General features: G+C 47.5%; 1 protein-coding gene across 1 annotated transcript in view; it reads left to right on the plus strand.

The window, feature by feature from the left end:
- LOC147114518 (transcription initiation factor TFIID subunit 4-like) overlaps positions 1-18,324 on the plus strand; it is a 160,785-nt gene that overhangs the window by 76,694 nt on the left and 65,767 nt on the right. The window contains exons 11-12 of the mRNA XM_085992249.1: positions 5,419-5,549; positions 13,356-13,481. Coding sequence (XP_085848375.1) covers positions 5,419-5,549; positions 13,356-13,481 — 257 coding nt within the window. The remainder of the gene's footprint in view (positions 1-5,418; positions 5,550-13,355; positions 13,482-18,324) is intronic.

An 18,324-nucleotide genomic window follows, 5' to 3' on the forward strand; every position in this document is an offset into this window, starting at 1 on the left:
TCCTCCTTCTGCACCGGACGACTTCTCATCCTCGCGGACTTCAGCTGCTCTTGTTCTCTCTCCTGAGTTCTCTCCCTCCATATAAACTCTCCTAAACGCAGCCCCCTCGATGTTGTCGTCTCACGTGGCCTCGCTACCCCACCTTCACTATCACTGATAAGGCAATCTCTGATCATTTCCTTATCACTCTCTCTCTATATTCCCTTTCCCCCTCGCAACCCCACTTCTTTCTACTACTGGAATTTTTTGAGGATGTAACTGGTAGAATGGATAAGGGAGAACCAGTGGATGTGGTGTATTTGGACTTTCAGAAGGCTTTCGATCAGGTCCTGCGTAAGAGATTAGCTAAAGCACATGGGATTGGGGGCAAGGTATTGACTTGGATAGAGAACTGGTTGGCAAACAGGAAGCAAAGAGTTGGAATAAACGGGTCTTTTTCCGAGTGGCAGGCAGTGACTGGTGGGGTACCGCAGGGATCGGTCCTAGGACCCCAGCTATTCACTATATATAAATGATCTAGACAAGGGAACTAGATGTAATATCTCCAAGTTTGCAGACGCCACAAAGCTGGGTGGGCGTGTGCGCTGTGAGGAGGATGCAGAGAAACTCCAGTATGATTTGGACAGGTTGGGTGATTGGGCAAATGCTGTATAATGTGGATAAATGCGAGGTTATCCACTTCGGTGCCAAAAACAAGAAGGCAGATTATTATCTGAACAGCAATAGATTGGGAAAAGGGGAAGTGCAACGAGACCTCGGTGTCCTTGTGCACTAGTCGCTGAAGGTAAGCATGCAGGTGCAGCAGGCGGTTAAGAAGGCAAATGGTATGTTGGCCTTCATAGCGAGAGGGTTCGAGTACAGGAGCAAGGATGTCTTGCTGCAGTTGTACAGGGCCTTAGTGAGAACACACCCTGAGTATTGTGTGCAGTTTTGGTCGCCTTATCTGAGGAAGGATGTTCTTGCCATGGAGGGAGTGCAGCGAAGATTCACCAGACTGATACCTGGGATGGCAGGAATGATGTACGAGGTGAGATTGGGTCAATTAGGCTTATATTCGCTAGAGATTAGAAGAATGAGAGGGGATCTCATTGAAACTTATAACATTCTAACAGGACTAGACAGACTAGATGCAGGGAGGATGTTCCCGATGGTCGGGGAGTCCAGAACCAGGGGTCACAGTCTAAGGATAAGGGGTAGGCCATTTAGGACAGAGATGAGGAATTTCTTCACCCAGAGAGTGGTGAACCTGTGGAATTCTCTACCACAGAAGGCTGTTGAGGCCAATTCATTAAATATATTCAAGAAGGAGTTGGATATATTTCTTAAGGCTAAAGGGATCAAGGGATATGGGGAGAAGGCAGGGACAGGGTACTGAATTTGGATGATCAGCCATGATCTCATTAAATGGCGGAGCAGGCTCGAGGGGCCAAATGGCGGAGCAGGCTCGAGGGGCCGAATGGCCTACTCCTGCTCCTATCTTCTATGTTTTTGTGTCCGCCCCCTGGAAAAATCTCTCCCTCAAGTCCCTTCCCACTGCACTTTCAAATTCCCAACTACCTCGTCTTTGGCCCACTATTCTTCATAACACCTCTGCAGCTACTGACTTGCTAAATCACAGCTCTCTTCCCCCACCTTTTGAGGCCCTTGTCCCCACTAAAAACCATTACGCTCTCACCCTAGTCGTCCCCCGGTATACCCCTCATCTATGCTCCCTTTAGTCCAAGGGATGCAGACTTCAACGTCTTTGGACAACTGGTACAACCATCCATCACCAGATATGGCTGGATCACATAAAGCATTATCGGATCCCGCTCTCCAGCGCTGAAATTGCCCACTATTGTAAGATCATCCAGGAAAGCGCAGATAATACCGGGCCCCCCTCCTCCGCCACAGACCGTTTACTCAAACCACTCTCCCCTGTGTCCTCCCTCAACTCCAACAATAAATGCGAGGAGCTCATTGACTTTTTTGTTACAAAGATCGAGACTATCCGTTCAGTTGCCTCTGCTGCTTCCCTCCCTTCCCCATGTCCTAACTTCCTCTCCGTTTTTCCCTGCCCTAACACTGAATTTGCATATAACCCGAGTTTCTCTCCTATCTCCTCTCTCCAAGCTCATCTTGGCAATGAGACTGACCTCCTCCTCTCTCGACCCTATTCAACAATAGCGCCTTTACCGTAGTAAAATGTCTCCAGGCACTTCACAGGAGCGTTACAAAACAGAATTTGACACCAGGCCACATAGAGAAATTGGGGCAGAGGACCAAAAGCTTGGTCGAAGAGGTAAGTTTTAAGGAGCGTCTTAAAGGAGGAAAGAGTTAGAGGTGGAGAGGTTTAGGGAGGGAATTCCAGGGCTTGGGGCCTTGGCAGCTGAAGGCAATGGTTGAGCGATTAAATCAGGGAGACCAGAATTAGAGGAGCGCAGATATTTTGGGGTTGTGGGGTTGAAGGAGATTGGAAATGGGGTGGGGCGAGGCTTTAGAGGGATTTGAAATGAAGGATGAGAACTTTAACATAGAGGTGTTGCTTAACTAGGAGCCAATGTAGGTCAGCGAGCACAGGGGTGATGGGTGAACGGGACTTGGTGCGAGTTGGGACACGGTCAGCAGAGTTTTGGATGACCTCAAGTTTATGAAGGGTAGAATTAGGGAGGTCGGCCATGAGTGCATTGGAACAGTCAAGTGCAGAGATAACCAAGGCAGGGATGAGGGTTTCAGCAGCAGATGAGCTGAGGCAGGGACAGAGTTGGGCAATGTTACCGAGGTAGAAATGGGCAGTCTTAGTGATGGCATGGATATATCGTTGGAAGCTCATCACGGTCAAATATGACCCCAAGGTTGGGAACAGTCTGGTTCAGCCTCTGACAGATGCTAGGGAGAGGGATGGAGTCAGTGGCTAGGGAACGGAGTTTGTGGCGGGGACCGAAGACGACTGGCTTCGGTCTTCCCAATATTTAATTGGAGGCAATTTCTGCTCCTCCAGCACTGGTGTTGATGGAGGGATAAATATTGGCCAGGACACTGGGGATAACTCCCCTGCTCTGACTAATAATGCTGTGGAATCTTTTACATCCAACTGAGAGCGCCGACGGGGCGTCGCTTCAACGTCTCCTCTAAAAGACAGCACCTCCAACAGTGCAGCACTCCCTCAGCACTGTGCTGAGAGTGTCGGCCTAGATTTTTGTGCTCAAGTCTCTGGAGTGGGGCTTGAACCCACAACCTTCTGACTGAGGCGAGAGTGCTGCCCACTGAGCCACGGCTGATACATTAACTGTGTGTGTGTGGTGTGCGTGTGGTTGGTGTGTGGTGTGTGGTCTGTTTCTGATGCTCTGTTTACCTATTTCCACCAAGCTGTGCTTTTCCTCCCGTTATCTCATTAATACAGTGCTTGTCTTCCAAGTGACCTCCAAAATGAAGTGCTTGAGGCAAAATAAAATATGTATATTTTCCAGTGTTTGGAGCCAGCTTTTTGGTTGTGAGATGACTGGTTATTTGAAGTTGGAACGTTAGAAGAATCTTGATCCTTTACCCTTCCAATCAATAAAACAGTCTTTATTTTTTTTATTTAGACATAGTATTTTGTTACTATCTTATTTTCCGGAGAACTGGGCTTTTTGCGCATCTGATTTCCATCGCTCCACCATTGGCGGCCGTGCCTTCAGCTGCCTGGGCCCTGAGCTCTGGAATTCCCTCCCTAAACCTCCCTGCTTCTCTCCCCTCCTTTAACAACTTGCATTTATATAGCACCTTTAACATCGTAAAATGTCCCATGCGCTTCACAGCAGCGATTATCCAACAAAATTTGACTCCAAGCCACATGAGATATTCGGGCAGATGATCAAAAGCTTGGTCAAAGAGGTAGGTTTTGAAGAGCATCTTAAAGGAGGAGAGAGGTGGATAGGGAGGGAATTCCAGAGTTTGGGGCTCCTTAAAACCAACCTCTTTCATCTGTCCTAACATCTTACGTGGCTCGGTGTCAAATTTTGTTTGATAACCCTCCTGTATAACACATTGGGACTTTTTTTTTTTACAGGAAACTTTTTTTATCCGGCACCGACAGGACCGGTGTGGCGCCGGTTGATCAAAAAGTCCGGATTACGGGTGCGGGAGTCCCTGTTGCGCGGCCACGGGTGCGGGAGTCCCTGTTGCGCGGCCACGGGTGCGGGAGTCCCTGTTGCGCGGCCACGGGTGCGGGAGTCCCTGTTGCGCGGCCACGGGTGCGGGAGTCCCTGTTGCGCGGCCACGGGTGCGGGAGTCCCTGTTGCGCGGCCACGGGTGCGGGAGTCCCTGTTGCGCGGCCACGGGTGCGGGAGTCCCTGTTGCGCGGCCACAAATATATAGTAAAACTTACCTGAACCTACTCCTGAATTTTGCCGGTTGAGAGATTTCCAGATATCTAGGTGCCGATTGAGAGTTTCCTGTCCTATGTTAAAGGTGCTATATAAGAATATAGGCGTTGAATTTGTGACTTAAAGAATTGGGTGCTGCATATTCCGTGTCCATATGCAGCAAGACCTGCACAACATTCAGACTTGGGCTGACAAGTGGCAAGTAACATTCACACCACACAAGTGCCAGGCAATGACCATCTCCAACAAGCGAGACTCCAACCATCTCCCCATGACATTCAATGGCATTACCATCGCTGAATCCCCCACTATCAACATCCTGGGGTTACCATTGATCAGAAACTGAACTGGACCAGCCATATAAATACTGTGGCTACAAGAGCAGGCCAGAGGCTGGGAATTCTGTGGCGAGTGTCTCACCTCCTGACTCCCCAAAGCCTTTCCACCATCTACAAGGCACAAGTAAGGCGTGTGATGGAATACTCTCCACTTGCCTGGATGAGTGCAGCTCCAACAACACTCAAGAAGCTCGACACCATTCAGGATAAAGCAGCCCGCTTGATTGGCACTCCATCCACCACCTTCAACATTCACTCCACCACCGGCGCACTGTGGCTGCAGTGTGTACCATCTACAAGATGCACTGCAGCAACTCGCCAAGGCTTCTTCAGCACTTCCCAAACCCGCGACCTCTACCACTTAGAAGGACAAGGGCAGCAGACGCATGGGAACATCACCAGCCACACATTCCCCTCCAAGCCACACACCATCCTGACTTGGACCTGTATCGCCGTTCCTTCACTATCGCTGGGCCAAAATCCTGGAACTCCCTTCCTAACAGCATTGTGGGTGTACCTACACCATATGGACTGCAGCGGTTCAAGAAGGCGGCTCACCACCATCTTCTCGAGGGCAATTAGGGATGGGCACTAAATGCAGGCCTAGCCAGCGACGCCCACATCCCATCAATGAATTTTTAAAAAAATATTGGGCTCGGTGGGAAGTAATGCGGCCGCTTTGACTCGAGTCGTGCAGGACCAGTAATAAATGACGCATTGCTCCTCTTCTGCAGGGAAGAGACACGGTGTGACGGAGGTGAATTCTGATGTGTTGAGCACCATATCTCACGCAACGCAAGAGCACTTAAGGGAACTGGTGGAAAAGATCACTGTAATCGCACAGCATCGGATGATGGTGTACAAGGTTAGCCCTCTTTGTTATTTCCAATTCATGTATTGATGGTAAATAGCCCGCTTAAATCATTTTGCTGGTACTTTTCATACGGGACCCATGGCCTTATAAATAAGGGCACAGAGGCAGTTATGCTAAACCTTGACAGATCACTGGTTAGGCCCCAGCGAGAGTCTTGTGGCCAATTCTGGGCACCACTCTTTAGGATGGAAGTCAAGGCCCTGGAGAGGGTGCAGAGGAGAATGGTACCAGGGATGAAGGACTTCAGTTATGTGGAGAGACTGGAGAAGCCGAGATTGTTCTCCTTCGAGCAGAGAACAATCTCACTGGAGTAAACAAGGAGAAACTGTTTCCAGTGACACAGGTCGGTAATCAGAGGACACAGATTTAAGGTAATTGGCAAAAGAACCAGAGGGGAGATGAGGAAAAGGATTTTACGCAGTGTGTTGTTGGGATCTGGAATGCGCTGCCTGAAAGGGTGGTGGAAGCAGATTCAATAGTAACTTTCAAAAGGGAATTTGATAAATGCTTGCAGGGGGCTTTGGGGAAAGAGCAGGGGAGTGAGACTAATTGGATATCTTTTGAAGAGCCGGCACAGACATGATGGGCCAAATGGTGTGTCTCTGCTGTATGATTCTATAATTTAAGAAGGAATGTGGGGGCGAGAAAAGACAATCAGCGTTCTCTTGATGCTCCCCATACATCCTGTGCTGTGTCATTCTATGATTTGATTCCCGATCGTTCATTTTGTTTGGTGTTTTTTAATCTCTTCTCCTTACTCCCCTTGCGAGCTGCTCATCATCGCAAGTCTTAATTTGGTCGAGACAGTGGAAAGTCTTTTCCCAAATGCTGTTTGCAAAATGGAATTTCTTTGTCCCTGGGTAGGTGCTTCACGGGAGCGATTATCAAACAAAATTTTAGAGACAAGTGAGGTAATTATTAAGGAGGAGAGAAAGGCGGGGAAAAGTTTAGGGAGGGAATTCCAGAGCTTGGGGCCTAGACAGCTGAAGGCACGGCCGCCAATGGTGGAGCGATGGGGACTCAAGTGGCCAAAATTTCAGGAAAGCCGAGATCTGATTTGAAAATTAGGATGAGAATTTTAAATTCTAAAGAGGGACTGGAGGAGGCTAGTCTATAAATTGACAAACTATCGCATTCATTGAAGATGCCTTCTGGACTCTGTCTGGCACCAATAGTGGCTCTTCAGAATGGCCATTTTTTTTTCTTTCTGTGATCATCACATTGACTCTGGTGGCTTTCTGTCCTTTCAGCATGTTTTCTAGAGGTGAATTGAGGTGATTCAGTTTCGTTACTGAGCCAAAAATTCACCACGATTGCTCGTGAAATGGATCTTTCTTGATTATTGGATGGGTGCTGCCTAAACGAATCAAGAGGCTCATTTCCTTGATAACCACTTGCATTTATAGAGCACCTTTTTTAACCGTAGTAAAACGTCCACAGGAGCGATATCAGACAAACCATGACACTGAGCTACAGGAGATATTGGGACAGGTGATCAAAAGCTTGATCAGAGGCGGGTTTTAAGGAGCATCGAGGAGGAGGAGAGCGAGAGAGAGAGAGGCTGAGGGAGGGAATTCCAGAGCTTAGGGCCTTGGCAACTCGAGACACAGCTGCCAATGGTGAGGCGATGAAAATTGGAGATGCGCAAGAGGCCAGAGGTGCTGATTTAAGGTGCTAAACTGTGACTCTTGTCTGGTTGAGGCGGGGAGGGGTGGTGGGTGTCTTAAATTTCCAACAGCAGATGATATAGTTCGGCTGACGGGAATCTGCTGTGTTGCTACATGGTCACAATTTGAACAGCTGGAATTTCTCTGGTCAGGACCAATGTTCCCGCTAAGCTGCGCAGCAGCCTGCTGGTCCCGCGCAGCCGGGGTCCGGCTTTTCGAATGTGAAATTCCGCCTGTGCGCGCAACTTTGGGCCGCGCACCCAATTAAAGGGACAGCGCACGGGGGAAACAAAATTAGATGGAACATTGGTAGGGACTCTAATGCCAGAGATCACAATTCACCCATGTCGTTTTTTCAAACCTATCCTTTTATATATGACTTTAAGCTTCATTCAAATTTTTTAATTGATTTTTAGTCAGCAACATATTGCGTATCGTCTTCAACCAGTGACCGCAATTCCCCAATCCAGAGTCATTTGCTTTTAAGTTTAGATGTCCAACTCCAAAACCACGCAGACAATTACGTGTTTGAGCGCCGACATCCTGCTGCAATAATTTATAAAGAGAAAGATTAGTAAAATTTCAGTAATTTCCAAAGGGAGGTTATTTATGTGAATTGCCTTGGAGCGGCTCGTGAATTCTGCCACTTGTGTGTAAGCAGGGGGCTCAACAATGTGTATTTGATGCGCCCCTGTGTAAACTGAATTTGCCAGGAAAAAAAAAAAATCTGAGCTCTCGTAATACAGCAGCTGTGCAAATTCACCGTCAACGCTGTGAAGGGGTTTGATAGGGTAGATGTAGAGATGATGTTTCCACTTATGGGGGAAATCCAAAACTAGAGGCCATAAATATAAGATGGTCGCTAACCATGTTCCCTGTAATTTTCTTTTGGGTCGCATGACCCCTTTAACAGGTGCTGCATCCCATTCCAAATTCCACTCGTGCCTGGTTTTTTTTCTTCCAGTTTAAAAGCCAGCTCACCCGCTGTGTGGGAGCTTGAGCGCTGTGCGGTCGCTCCTCTTAAAGGGGACGCTGGTCACTAGTAAATCCAATAAGGAATTTAGGAGAAACTTGTATACGCAGAGAGTGATGAGAATGTGGAACTCGCTAGAAGAATGAGAGGTGATCTCATTGAAACATACAAAATTCTTATAGGGCTTGACAGGGTAGATGCAGGGAGGATGTTTCCCCTGGCTGGGGAGTCTAGAACCAGGGGTCACAGTCTCAGAATAAGGGGTCGGCCATTTAGGACTGAGATGAGGAGAAATTTCTTCACTCGGAGGGTGATGAATCTTTGGAATTCTCTACCCCAGAGGGCTGTGGAGGCTCAGTCGTTGAGTATATTCAAGACAGAGAGCGATAGATTTTTGGATATTAAGGGATATGGGGATAATGCAGGAAAGTGATTAGGTAGAAGATCAGCCATGACATTGAATGGCGGAGCAGACGCGAAGGGCCGAATGGCCTACTCCTGCTCCTATTTCTTATCTTATGCTACCATGTGAAGTGGTTGAGGCGAGTATCATAGATGTCTTTAAGGGGAAGCTAGATAAACACATGAGGGAGATGGGAATTGAAGGATCTGTCAATAGGGTGAGAAGCAAATAGAGTGGGAGGACGCTTGTGTGGAGCACAAACACCGGCAGAGATCGGTTGGGCCAAATGGCTTGTTTCTGTGCTGTAAAAGTAAAGCAAGCTTTTGGTTGCGTGGTGCACTGTTGATTGGTTAATCTGCTGATATCACTGCGCACCTCCCTCCTATTTGGGAATGCCATTGTTGGGTTTTAATTGCTGGGGAACTCTGCGAGCCCGAACTTAGTTGGTTAAGCCTAAATGATGTGAATTTATTCCTCCTGTTTCCCCAGCAAGAGGGAAATGAAAATGACCTGTGCAGGCCCTGTGGCTGAACCTAGTTAGCTCTGCTGAAAGGGGTGCTTTTCTTCCTATCTTTTTAAAATGATGGACGGATTGATAGGGTAGACAATCTCTTTGGAACAGAGGAGGCTGAGGGGAGGTTTAATTGAGGTATAAAATTGAGGGGCCCAGACAGAGTGGATAGGAAGGACCTATTTCCCTTGGAGAGGTCAATAACCTCAGTTGTTGAGTATATTGAAGACCGAGATCGATAGATTTACCTAAGGAAGGATATCGTGACCTTCGAGGGCGTGCAACAAAGGTTCACCAGACTGATTCCTGGGATGGGGGGATTGTCCTATGAGGAGAGATTGAGTAACTAGGCCTATATTCTCCTAGAAATAACAAAATGCTGGAAAAACTCAGCAGGCCAGGCAACATCCGTGGAGAGAGAAATAGTCAACGTTTCGGGTTGAAACCCTTCGTCAGGACTGAAAAAACACAGGAAATGAAACCGATTAAAAGGCCAGTTTGGGGGCCGGGAAATGGGGATGAAAGAACAAAAGAGAAGTGAAGAGACATTAAGAGGTATTCAAAACCAGACGAGATGGTGCTCGGACTAGTAAAGAAACAAAAGACGGCTGTAGATTAGGTGTGAAGATATTCTCTAGAGTTTAGAAGAATAAGAGGTGGGTTTTAAGGAGCGCCTTAAAGGAGGAAGGGTAGAGAGGCGGAGAGGTTTAGGGAGGGAATTCCAGAGCTTACGTCCTTGGTAGTTGAAGGAATCGCCACAAGCAGTTCAGCGATTTAAAATTGGGGATGCGCAAGAGGCCAGAATTAGAGGAGCAGAGATCTCCCTGGTGGGGTGCGAGGCTGTGATTGTGGGGCTGGAGGAGATTACAGAGATAGGGAGCGGCGAGGCCACGGAGGGATTTGAAAACAGGGATGAGAATATTAAAATCGAGGCGTTGCTGGACCGAGAGCCCATGTAGATCAGCGAGCACAGGGGTGATGGGTGGACGGGACTTGGTGCGAGTTAGGACACGGGCAGCCGAGTTTTGGATGACCAAGTTTACGTAGAGTGGAACGTGGGAGGCCAGTCAGGAGTGTGTTGGAATAGTCAAGTCTAGAGGTAACAAAGGCATGGATGAGGGTTTCAGCAGTGGATGAGCTGAGTGAGATTGTTGAATTGAATGCAAAGCCTTCCGGTCTGCGTGACTCAGTATTACGCCACGCGCTCCGTGCAACCATTGGAGGAAACTTGTATGTTCTTCAGTTCTACTTGCAGCCTTTGGGGGTAACTAGTAAATTTTGCTTTTGATTTTTTTTTGGGTTGTGAAGGATAGCAGGAAATCTCTAATTCCCAAACCCAGCCACAGACCTAATTTTGACTACAACAGAAATATAAAAGCAGGACGGTCGGAAAGCAGAGGACACGGATTTAAGATAATTGTCAAAAAAGCCAAGAGAGCTGAGATTTTTTTTCTGCAGCGAGTTATGATCGGGAATGCACTGCTGAAAGGGCGGGGGAAGCGGATTCAATAGTGACTTTTAAAAGGGAAGTGGATATGTACTTAAATAGGAAAAAAATTACAGGGCTATGTGGAAAGAGCAGGGAGAGTGGGACTAATTGGAGAGCTCTTTCAAAGATGGGCTGAATGGCCACCTCCTGTGCTGTATCATTCTATGAATCTGAATTTGGTCAGTGCCAGTATGGCGCTGTCACAAATACCGAGCCTCTTGCCAGGTAGTAAGAGTTGCTGATGGCAGACATCGGGAAAGGCTGGAGGAATAAATACATGCTAAATAGAAGCAGAGTCGAATGATCATCTCATCGGTTTCAATTTGCCAGAGAAAGCATGACGTTAAGTGGAATTGATCATTAATAATATTGGCTAAAAGATCAGGAGGCGGGGGAATTTGTATCGTGCAGCACTGGGATCCTGCCGCTGCATGGGACTGGTGACTTAAAGATTATGGCCGCGCGTTTCCACCTCGGGCGCAATCAGCAATCCAGACGTTTATATAAATTGCACTAGTTTTGAGGAGTGATTTTTCCCCCCCCCCCCCCCCCTCAAGTTTCCACTCAAACTCATTTTGCATATCGCCGAATGTAAAATCTGCAATGAACCAGTGCTGACGAGCAACGTTTTAGCACGCAATTTTGAAAAACAATTGAGTTAAAAATTGTTCCTTGATATATTTAAGAGTGGTAACCTGGTGCAGCTTTATTACAGCTGAAAATGGGTTTATCACAAAAAATAATCATGTTTAATGAGTCTCCAGTCCATCAGCTGTGACTAACCCGATTTTAAACAATTGAAAATGACTTTTTTTTAACTATACAAAGCCATTTACAGGTAGACTATCCTTTATCCGAACTTCCGAAAACCTCTAAAAACCGAAAGTTTTTTTGTTCAGCGTAAGTCGTGCGCACGACATGACCAGAGTGGCGCACGACTTACGCTGAGCAGGGCAGAGGGTCAGAGTTCCCTCCTGGGTAGGAGATTGCAGGCCGAGCCGGGCAGTGTGAAGGAGGTACCGGGAGAGTGAACCCAACAATACAGCGGCCCGTCCGATAGCTGCAGCGGCCTGTCTGATATTCTTTTCTCCCCGACCCGTTCGATATTCTTTTCTCCCGACACCCGAACCGCGGCCCGTCCGATATTCTTTTCTCCCCGACCCGTTCGATATTCTTTTCTCCCGACACCCGAACCGCGGCCCGTCCGATATTCTTTTCTCCCCCCACCCCCACCCGACCCCCGACCTGATTTGCGGGCCAGCTTAGTAGGAGTCAGCCAATATCCGGCTTTCCAGAGAAGCAGGAAGGGGAATGAGACACGGAACAGTCGCAAGAAGTAGCCTGAACTTTTAAAATTTATATTAAATACAAATTTCCCATACCTTCTGAAATCCGAAAAATTCCGAAAACCGAAACTCAGCTGGTCCCAAGGCTTTTGGATAAGGGATAGTGTACCTGTATTAGTTACATTAGTGTACAGTAGTCAGTTTCTTAATAAATTTCAACAAACATTTTTTAATAATGTGCCTATTTGTGTCCTTGTGCCAAAGAAAGCTTAATTTTAAGAGCCTGCTCAAAGGCCTGCAAACGAGTGCGATTAGCAGAAACTCGCCGTGGTGATTCACTCGATCTGTTGGCAGGGCCGGCTTCTTGTGCCATGTTTTTTTAAACGAGCGGAAAAAATTGCGGAAACTCTTATTTGCGCCGGACGTAATTTGCGCTTAAAATTCCGTGATCTTTTGCGCTGGTTTCGGGTGAATTGTGCTGGGGGGGGGGAAAAAAAGCAGTGCAACCGAGCGGAAACTCCTGCCTTATATACCACAGCATGTATGCAGCATCCACTGGGAGTGCCGCACAGATTCACCAGTATGTTACCGGGGTCCATGGGTTAGATTGTGAGGAGAGATTACACAAACTAGGCTCGTATTCTCTGGAATATAGAAGGTTAAGGGGTGATTTGATTGGGGTGTTTAGGATTTTGAAAGGAATGGATAGGGTAGAGAGAGAGAAACTTTTTCTGCTGGTGGGGGAGTCTAGGACAAGGGGGACATAAGCTTAAAATCAGAGCTAGGCCATTCGGGAGAGAAATTAGGAAACACTTCTTCACACACAGGGTGGTAGAAGTGTGGAACTCTCTCTCCCACAAAGAGCAGTCGGTGCTGGGGCTCAACTAATAGTTTTAAATCTGAGATCGATAGGCTTTTGCTAGACAAGGGTACTGAGGGATAGGGAGCCAAGGCGGGTGGATGGAGTTAAGATACAGATCAGCCATGATCTCATTGAATGGCGGAACAGTCTCAAGGGGCTGAATGGCCTCTCCCTGTTCCAATCTTCCTATATTGATGGCAAAATGGTATTTCACAAACGTCCCTTTACATACTTAACGAGGACATGTCGGAACCCAAGTTGAGAGCCCGGTGGCACCCCATTATGAAACCCGGGGTGCTGGGCCGGAAATTGAGCTTGCGATCCTGGACTGAAATTGTAGCCCAAAACCAAAGGAATTCGGTCCAATGCATCTCGTCTCCATCGAGCGTCGCAATGGTTTAGCCCATGTTTCGTTTCTGAAAAAGTTGTTGCGTAGGATTGGACTGTCGCGATTAGAGGTTTTGTAGCTTGCTTTGCAGTAAATTACAAGATAACTCGAGTGCTTGCGTTGCGGAGGAATTCGTGGCGCAATTATTTTAAGCAAACTGTATTTGGAAAGGGCGGCATTGTACAGCTTGACTCACTCGGTTGATTCTGGTCCTGCAGGAAGATGACCGGTACACCCTACTGAGCGACACCCGATCACAAATGAAGTTCTTGGAGCAGTTGGATCGGCTAGAGAAACAGCGAAAAGATGAAGACGAAAGAGAAACGATGCTACGATTAGCAAAGGTAAGGGTAGCTTTTACTCCTGTTAGATTATAATTGGGGTGTTTCTGGATACTACAGGATGCTTACTGCATTCATTGTCTCGCTGTGCCATGGCGTTTCTGTACTCCTGACACTGCACGGAGACAAGTTTGTCTGTCTTGAGTTGGATTTTTGGACATCTGCTAGTTTACTGAAAATGCTTCTGGTTGCAATATCTTTTGTTAACGTTCGCTTTGTTTGAGGTCCGCTGTGGGTCGCGCGCTCGCCACTGAGTCAGAAGGTTGTGGGTTCAAGTCTCACTCCAGAAACTTGAGCACAAAAATCTAGGCTGACACTCCCAGTGCAGTGCTGAGGGAGTGCTGCACTGCCTGAGGTGCCGTCTTTCGGATGAGCCGTTACACCGAGGCCCCATCTGACCCCTCAGGTGTACGTCAAAGATCCCATGGCATTATTTTCAAAGGGATGGGGAGTTCTCCCCGGTGTCCTGGGGCCAATATTTCTCCCTCAACCAACATCACTAAAATAGATGATCTGGCCATTATCACATTGCTGTTTGTGGGAGCTTGCTGTGTGCAAATTGGCTGCTGTGTTTCCTGCATTACAACAGTGACTACAATTTAAAAAAAAGAAGTATTTCATTGGCTGTAAAGGACTTTGGGACGTCCGGTGGTCGTGAAAGGCGCTATAGAAATTCAAGTCTTTCTCTTTTGAAGAATCCACGCACCACAGTTCAATATTATTGGGGCTCTTAACCAGGGAGACTCGATTTCAGTCGGTAGAAGAGTTCACACGGCTACGAAAGGTCATCGACGAAACGTTGACTGTTTCTCTCTCCACGATTGCTGCCCTGGCCCGCTGAGTTTTTCCAGCGTTTTACATAGAAACATAGAAGATAGGAGCAGGAGTAGGCCATTCGGCCCTTCGAGCCTGCTCCGCCATTCAACGAGATCATGGCTGATCATCCAAACCCTAGCACCCGGTCCCTACACCGACAGCCATCCCACCCAAGCCCTATCCCCATAACCCCACATTTAATCCCCCCTAACACTAAGGGCCAATTTTTATCATGGCCAATCAACCTAACCCGCACATCTTTGGACTGTGGGAGGAAACCGGAGCACCCGGAGGAAACCCACGCAAACACTGGGAGAATGTGCAAACTCCACACAGACAGTCACCCGAGGCCGGATTTGAACCCGGGTCCCTGGCGCTGTGAGGCAACAGTGCTAACCACTATGCCACCGTGCAAAGTTTTCTGTTGTTATTTCACACGGCTACATTTGGGCTTCTTTTCCCGAGGTTGGGAATAAAGTACACCATTGGAACAAAATAGAGAAAGCTTAATGCACATGAAAAATGGTTTAATTCTCTCCATTGACATCATTCACCTTGATCATAAAAAATAAGTATTTTTGTTCTGTATTAGGAGCCGGCAGGTACAAGGTTAAGGCTCAGAAATGCAATTATTTTTTTGAGCCTCCCCTGGAGTACCTCTTTAATGAAATGATTTAATCTATGTATAATCTGAAATAAAAGGTGCAGTAATAGCGGACTCAATGTCCAGAAATCTGTTGGCTGTTGTGATCGTAAAACATCATTAAGGTTGAGATCATTAATGCATCTGTCATTCCGATACCTGGGGATGGGGACATTGCTATCTTTGTTCCCTTTTCAAGTCATTCCACCTCTTGGTACAGGAAATTTTGTGATATCCGGCACAGACGGGACCGGCGTGTTGCCGATCTATCAAAACTGCCAGACATACAAAGTTAATGTTGAAGCATACGGAGGTTTTCATCTCCGTATCTGACAACAAACACTGTTGCTTAGCAACAGCTTCTAAAGAGTCGGCTGCAGCTGCAAGCGTCTCTAGCTGAAGCTGTTGCTATAGCTACAGACCTTGCAGTGCCTGACTGGGGGGGAAAAAAAGAACGAGAACTAAAAAAACTTATAGAAAACGGCTCCTGATTTTTGCCGTTAGATCGAGTATTCCGGACATACAACCTCCGGATAAACCAAAGTTTCCTGTAGCAAGATCACCGACTACAACTAACCCAGTTACCACAGCGATGCAAGGAGTGCCTTGTACTGGTGAATTTTCGCAACTCAGCCACTCTTTTCCGACGTACTATGCATTGCTGTCTTGACTGATCCCTCTACTCCATGGCAAGCTTCGGCCTCACGCAGTGCAGAAAATAGCTTTTCAGTGCTGCCCGTAATGGCGGGGGGGGGGGGGGGGGGGGTGGAATTTAGCAGTACTGTGTTCTAAGCTGAAGAGCTGCTTTTTGGCATCATTTTTCAAATCGCCAAACCAAAATATCCGCAGAGAATTAAACGATCTCCCGGCTGGTGCAGTGCTTGTGTAAACAAATGCACTTCATTTTGATGCGAAGACTACTCCAGCGCGCTCCTGGCTGGCCTCCCAGGTTCTACCCTACATAAACTTGAGATCACCCAAAGCTCTGCTGCCCGTATCCTAATTCACACCAAGTCCGTTCACCCATCGCCCCCTGTGCTCACTGACCTACATTGGCTCCTGGTTACGCAACTACTCGATTTTATAATTCTCATCCTTGTTTTCAAATCCCTCCATGGCCTCTTCCCCTCCCTATCTCTGTAATCTCCTCCAGCCCCACAACCCTCCGAGATCTCTGCGCCGCTCCTAATTCTGGCCTCTTGCTCCACCATTGACGGCCGTGCCTTCCGCTGCCGGGGCCCAAAGCTCTGGAATTCCCTCCCTGAACCTCTCCGCCTCTCTTTCCTCCTTTAAGACGCTCCTTAAAACCTACCTATTTGACCAAGATCTGCCCTGATATCTCCTTGTGTGGCTCGGTGTCAGATTTTATTTTGTAACACTTCCTGTGAAGTGCTTTGGGACGTTTTACTGCGTTAAAGGCGCTATATAAATACAAGTTGTTGTTGGTAGACTTGGTAAATACTGTTCATTCAAAAAGTAATAGGCGTGGCCGCACAGCTGACTTTTGAATCTGTTTACTTTTGATGCATAATGACTAGGGTTTGAACTCTATCACACAATCACAGAAACCCCACAGTGCAGATAGAGGCCATTTTGGCCCATCGAGCCTGCACCGACACATATCCCACCCGATCCCCGTAACCCCTACACCAACACATATCCCACCCTATCCCCGTAACCCCACGTATTTAATCCCCCTAACACTAAGGGTCAATTTATCATAGCCAATCAACCTAATCCGCACATCTTTGGACTGTGGGAGGAAACCGGAGCACCCGGAGGAAACCCACGCAAACACGGGGAGAATGTGCAAACTCCACACACAGTTTTGGATGGGTGTAGTTTGTATATTTTTGTTTCTCCTCAAATGCAGTGTGGGAAAGGAACTGTTTACAATTTTGCTGTTTGTAAAATTTCTTTACAACTCTTATTAAATTCAGAACACATTACTGATTTTTGCACCATCTGGCCATTTCCCCCATTCCCGATTTGTGATGTACTATCTGGCCTTTTTTTTTTATTCGTTTATGGGATGTCGACGTCGCTGGCAAGGCCGGCATTTATTGCCCATCCCTAGTTGCCCTTGAGAAGGTGGTGGTGAACCGCCTTTTTGAACCGCTGCAGTCTGTGGTGAAGGAACTTGGAGGTGGTGGTGTTCCCATGCACCTGCTGCCCTTGTCCTTCGAGGTGGAAGAGGTGCTGCCGAAGAAGCCTTGGCGAGTTGCTGCAGTACATCTTGTAGATGGTACACACTGCAGCCACAGTGTGCCGGTGGTGGAGGGAGTGAATGTTTAAGGTGGTGGATGGAGTGCCAATCAAGCGGGCTGCTTTATCCTGAATGGTGTCGAGCTTCTTGAGTGTTGTTGGGGCTGCACTCATCCAGGCAAGTGGAGAGTATTCCATCACACTCCTGACTTGTGCCTTGTAGATGGTGGAAAGGCTTTGGGGAGTCAGGAGGTGAGACACTCACCGCAGAATACCCAGCCTCTGACATGCTCTTGATGCCACAGTATTTATGTGGCTGGTCCAGTTAAGCTTCTGGTCAGTGGTGACCCCCAGGATGTTGATGGTGGGGGATTCGGTGATGGTAATGCCGTTGAATGTCGAGACGATGTCCTGACCTGGTTTGGCATACCTCAGTCCGAGTGTGCCACTGGCTCTGTGGCCCCTCCCTAGCTGCTGCTCAGTGCTGCAATGCTACACAATTCCTCGTCTTTGCTCAATGTGAATCTAAAATGCATCTGTAGTTTTTTTTTCCTCTTTTCCCCCTTGAGGCTTTCTGCCTGGTGGGTACAAACCAATTCAATTAGTCTTGAATAAAAATAACTGCAGTGTAACTTGGAAGAGCTGCTGTCGCCAGCCTTTTTATGATTCAGCGGCAAAGAATTCTCATTAAGTTCTCGTGCATCCCTTTGTGTTTTTGCTGTTTCTTTCAAAACAAAAACTCAACAATTCCAATGTAAAGAGCAATTGCTGAAGATGACACTGAGAGCAGGTTAGAACTGGTATGGGGGGGATGTGTGACCCAGCACAATGTAATGCCAGTGGATGGAGATGCAAGGGCCAGTTTCTCCAAATGTGCTCTTCCGCCTCGAGACTTGGAGCAGATACTGGGAACTCCTGGCCAACTTTCCCACAGGCTCACGTCCGTTGACTTCAATTCTCCCACGAGTGGCAGTTATTCCAGGTGGCTGTCTTTCCCAGTCAAGAGAGACCTCTTGCACAATACTGAGGAAGCTCGAAATCGGGAATAAAAACAGAAAATGCTGGAAACACTCAGCGGGTCAGGCAGCATCTGTGGAGAGAGGGACCAAGTTAACGTTTCAGGTCTGTAACCCTTCGTCAGAACTGGAAGAAGTTAGAGATGTAACAGGTTTTAAGCAAGTG

This window comes from Somniosus microcephalus, chromosome 7 (genome assembly GCF_052327205.1).
Source record: "Somniosus microcephalus isolate GS21.2 chromosome 7, FLI_Smic_1.0, whole genome shotgun sequence".
Taxonomy (NCBI): domain Eukaryota; kingdom Metazoa; phylum Chordata; class Chondrichthyes; order Squaliformes; family Somniosidae; genus Somniosus; species Somniosus microcephalus.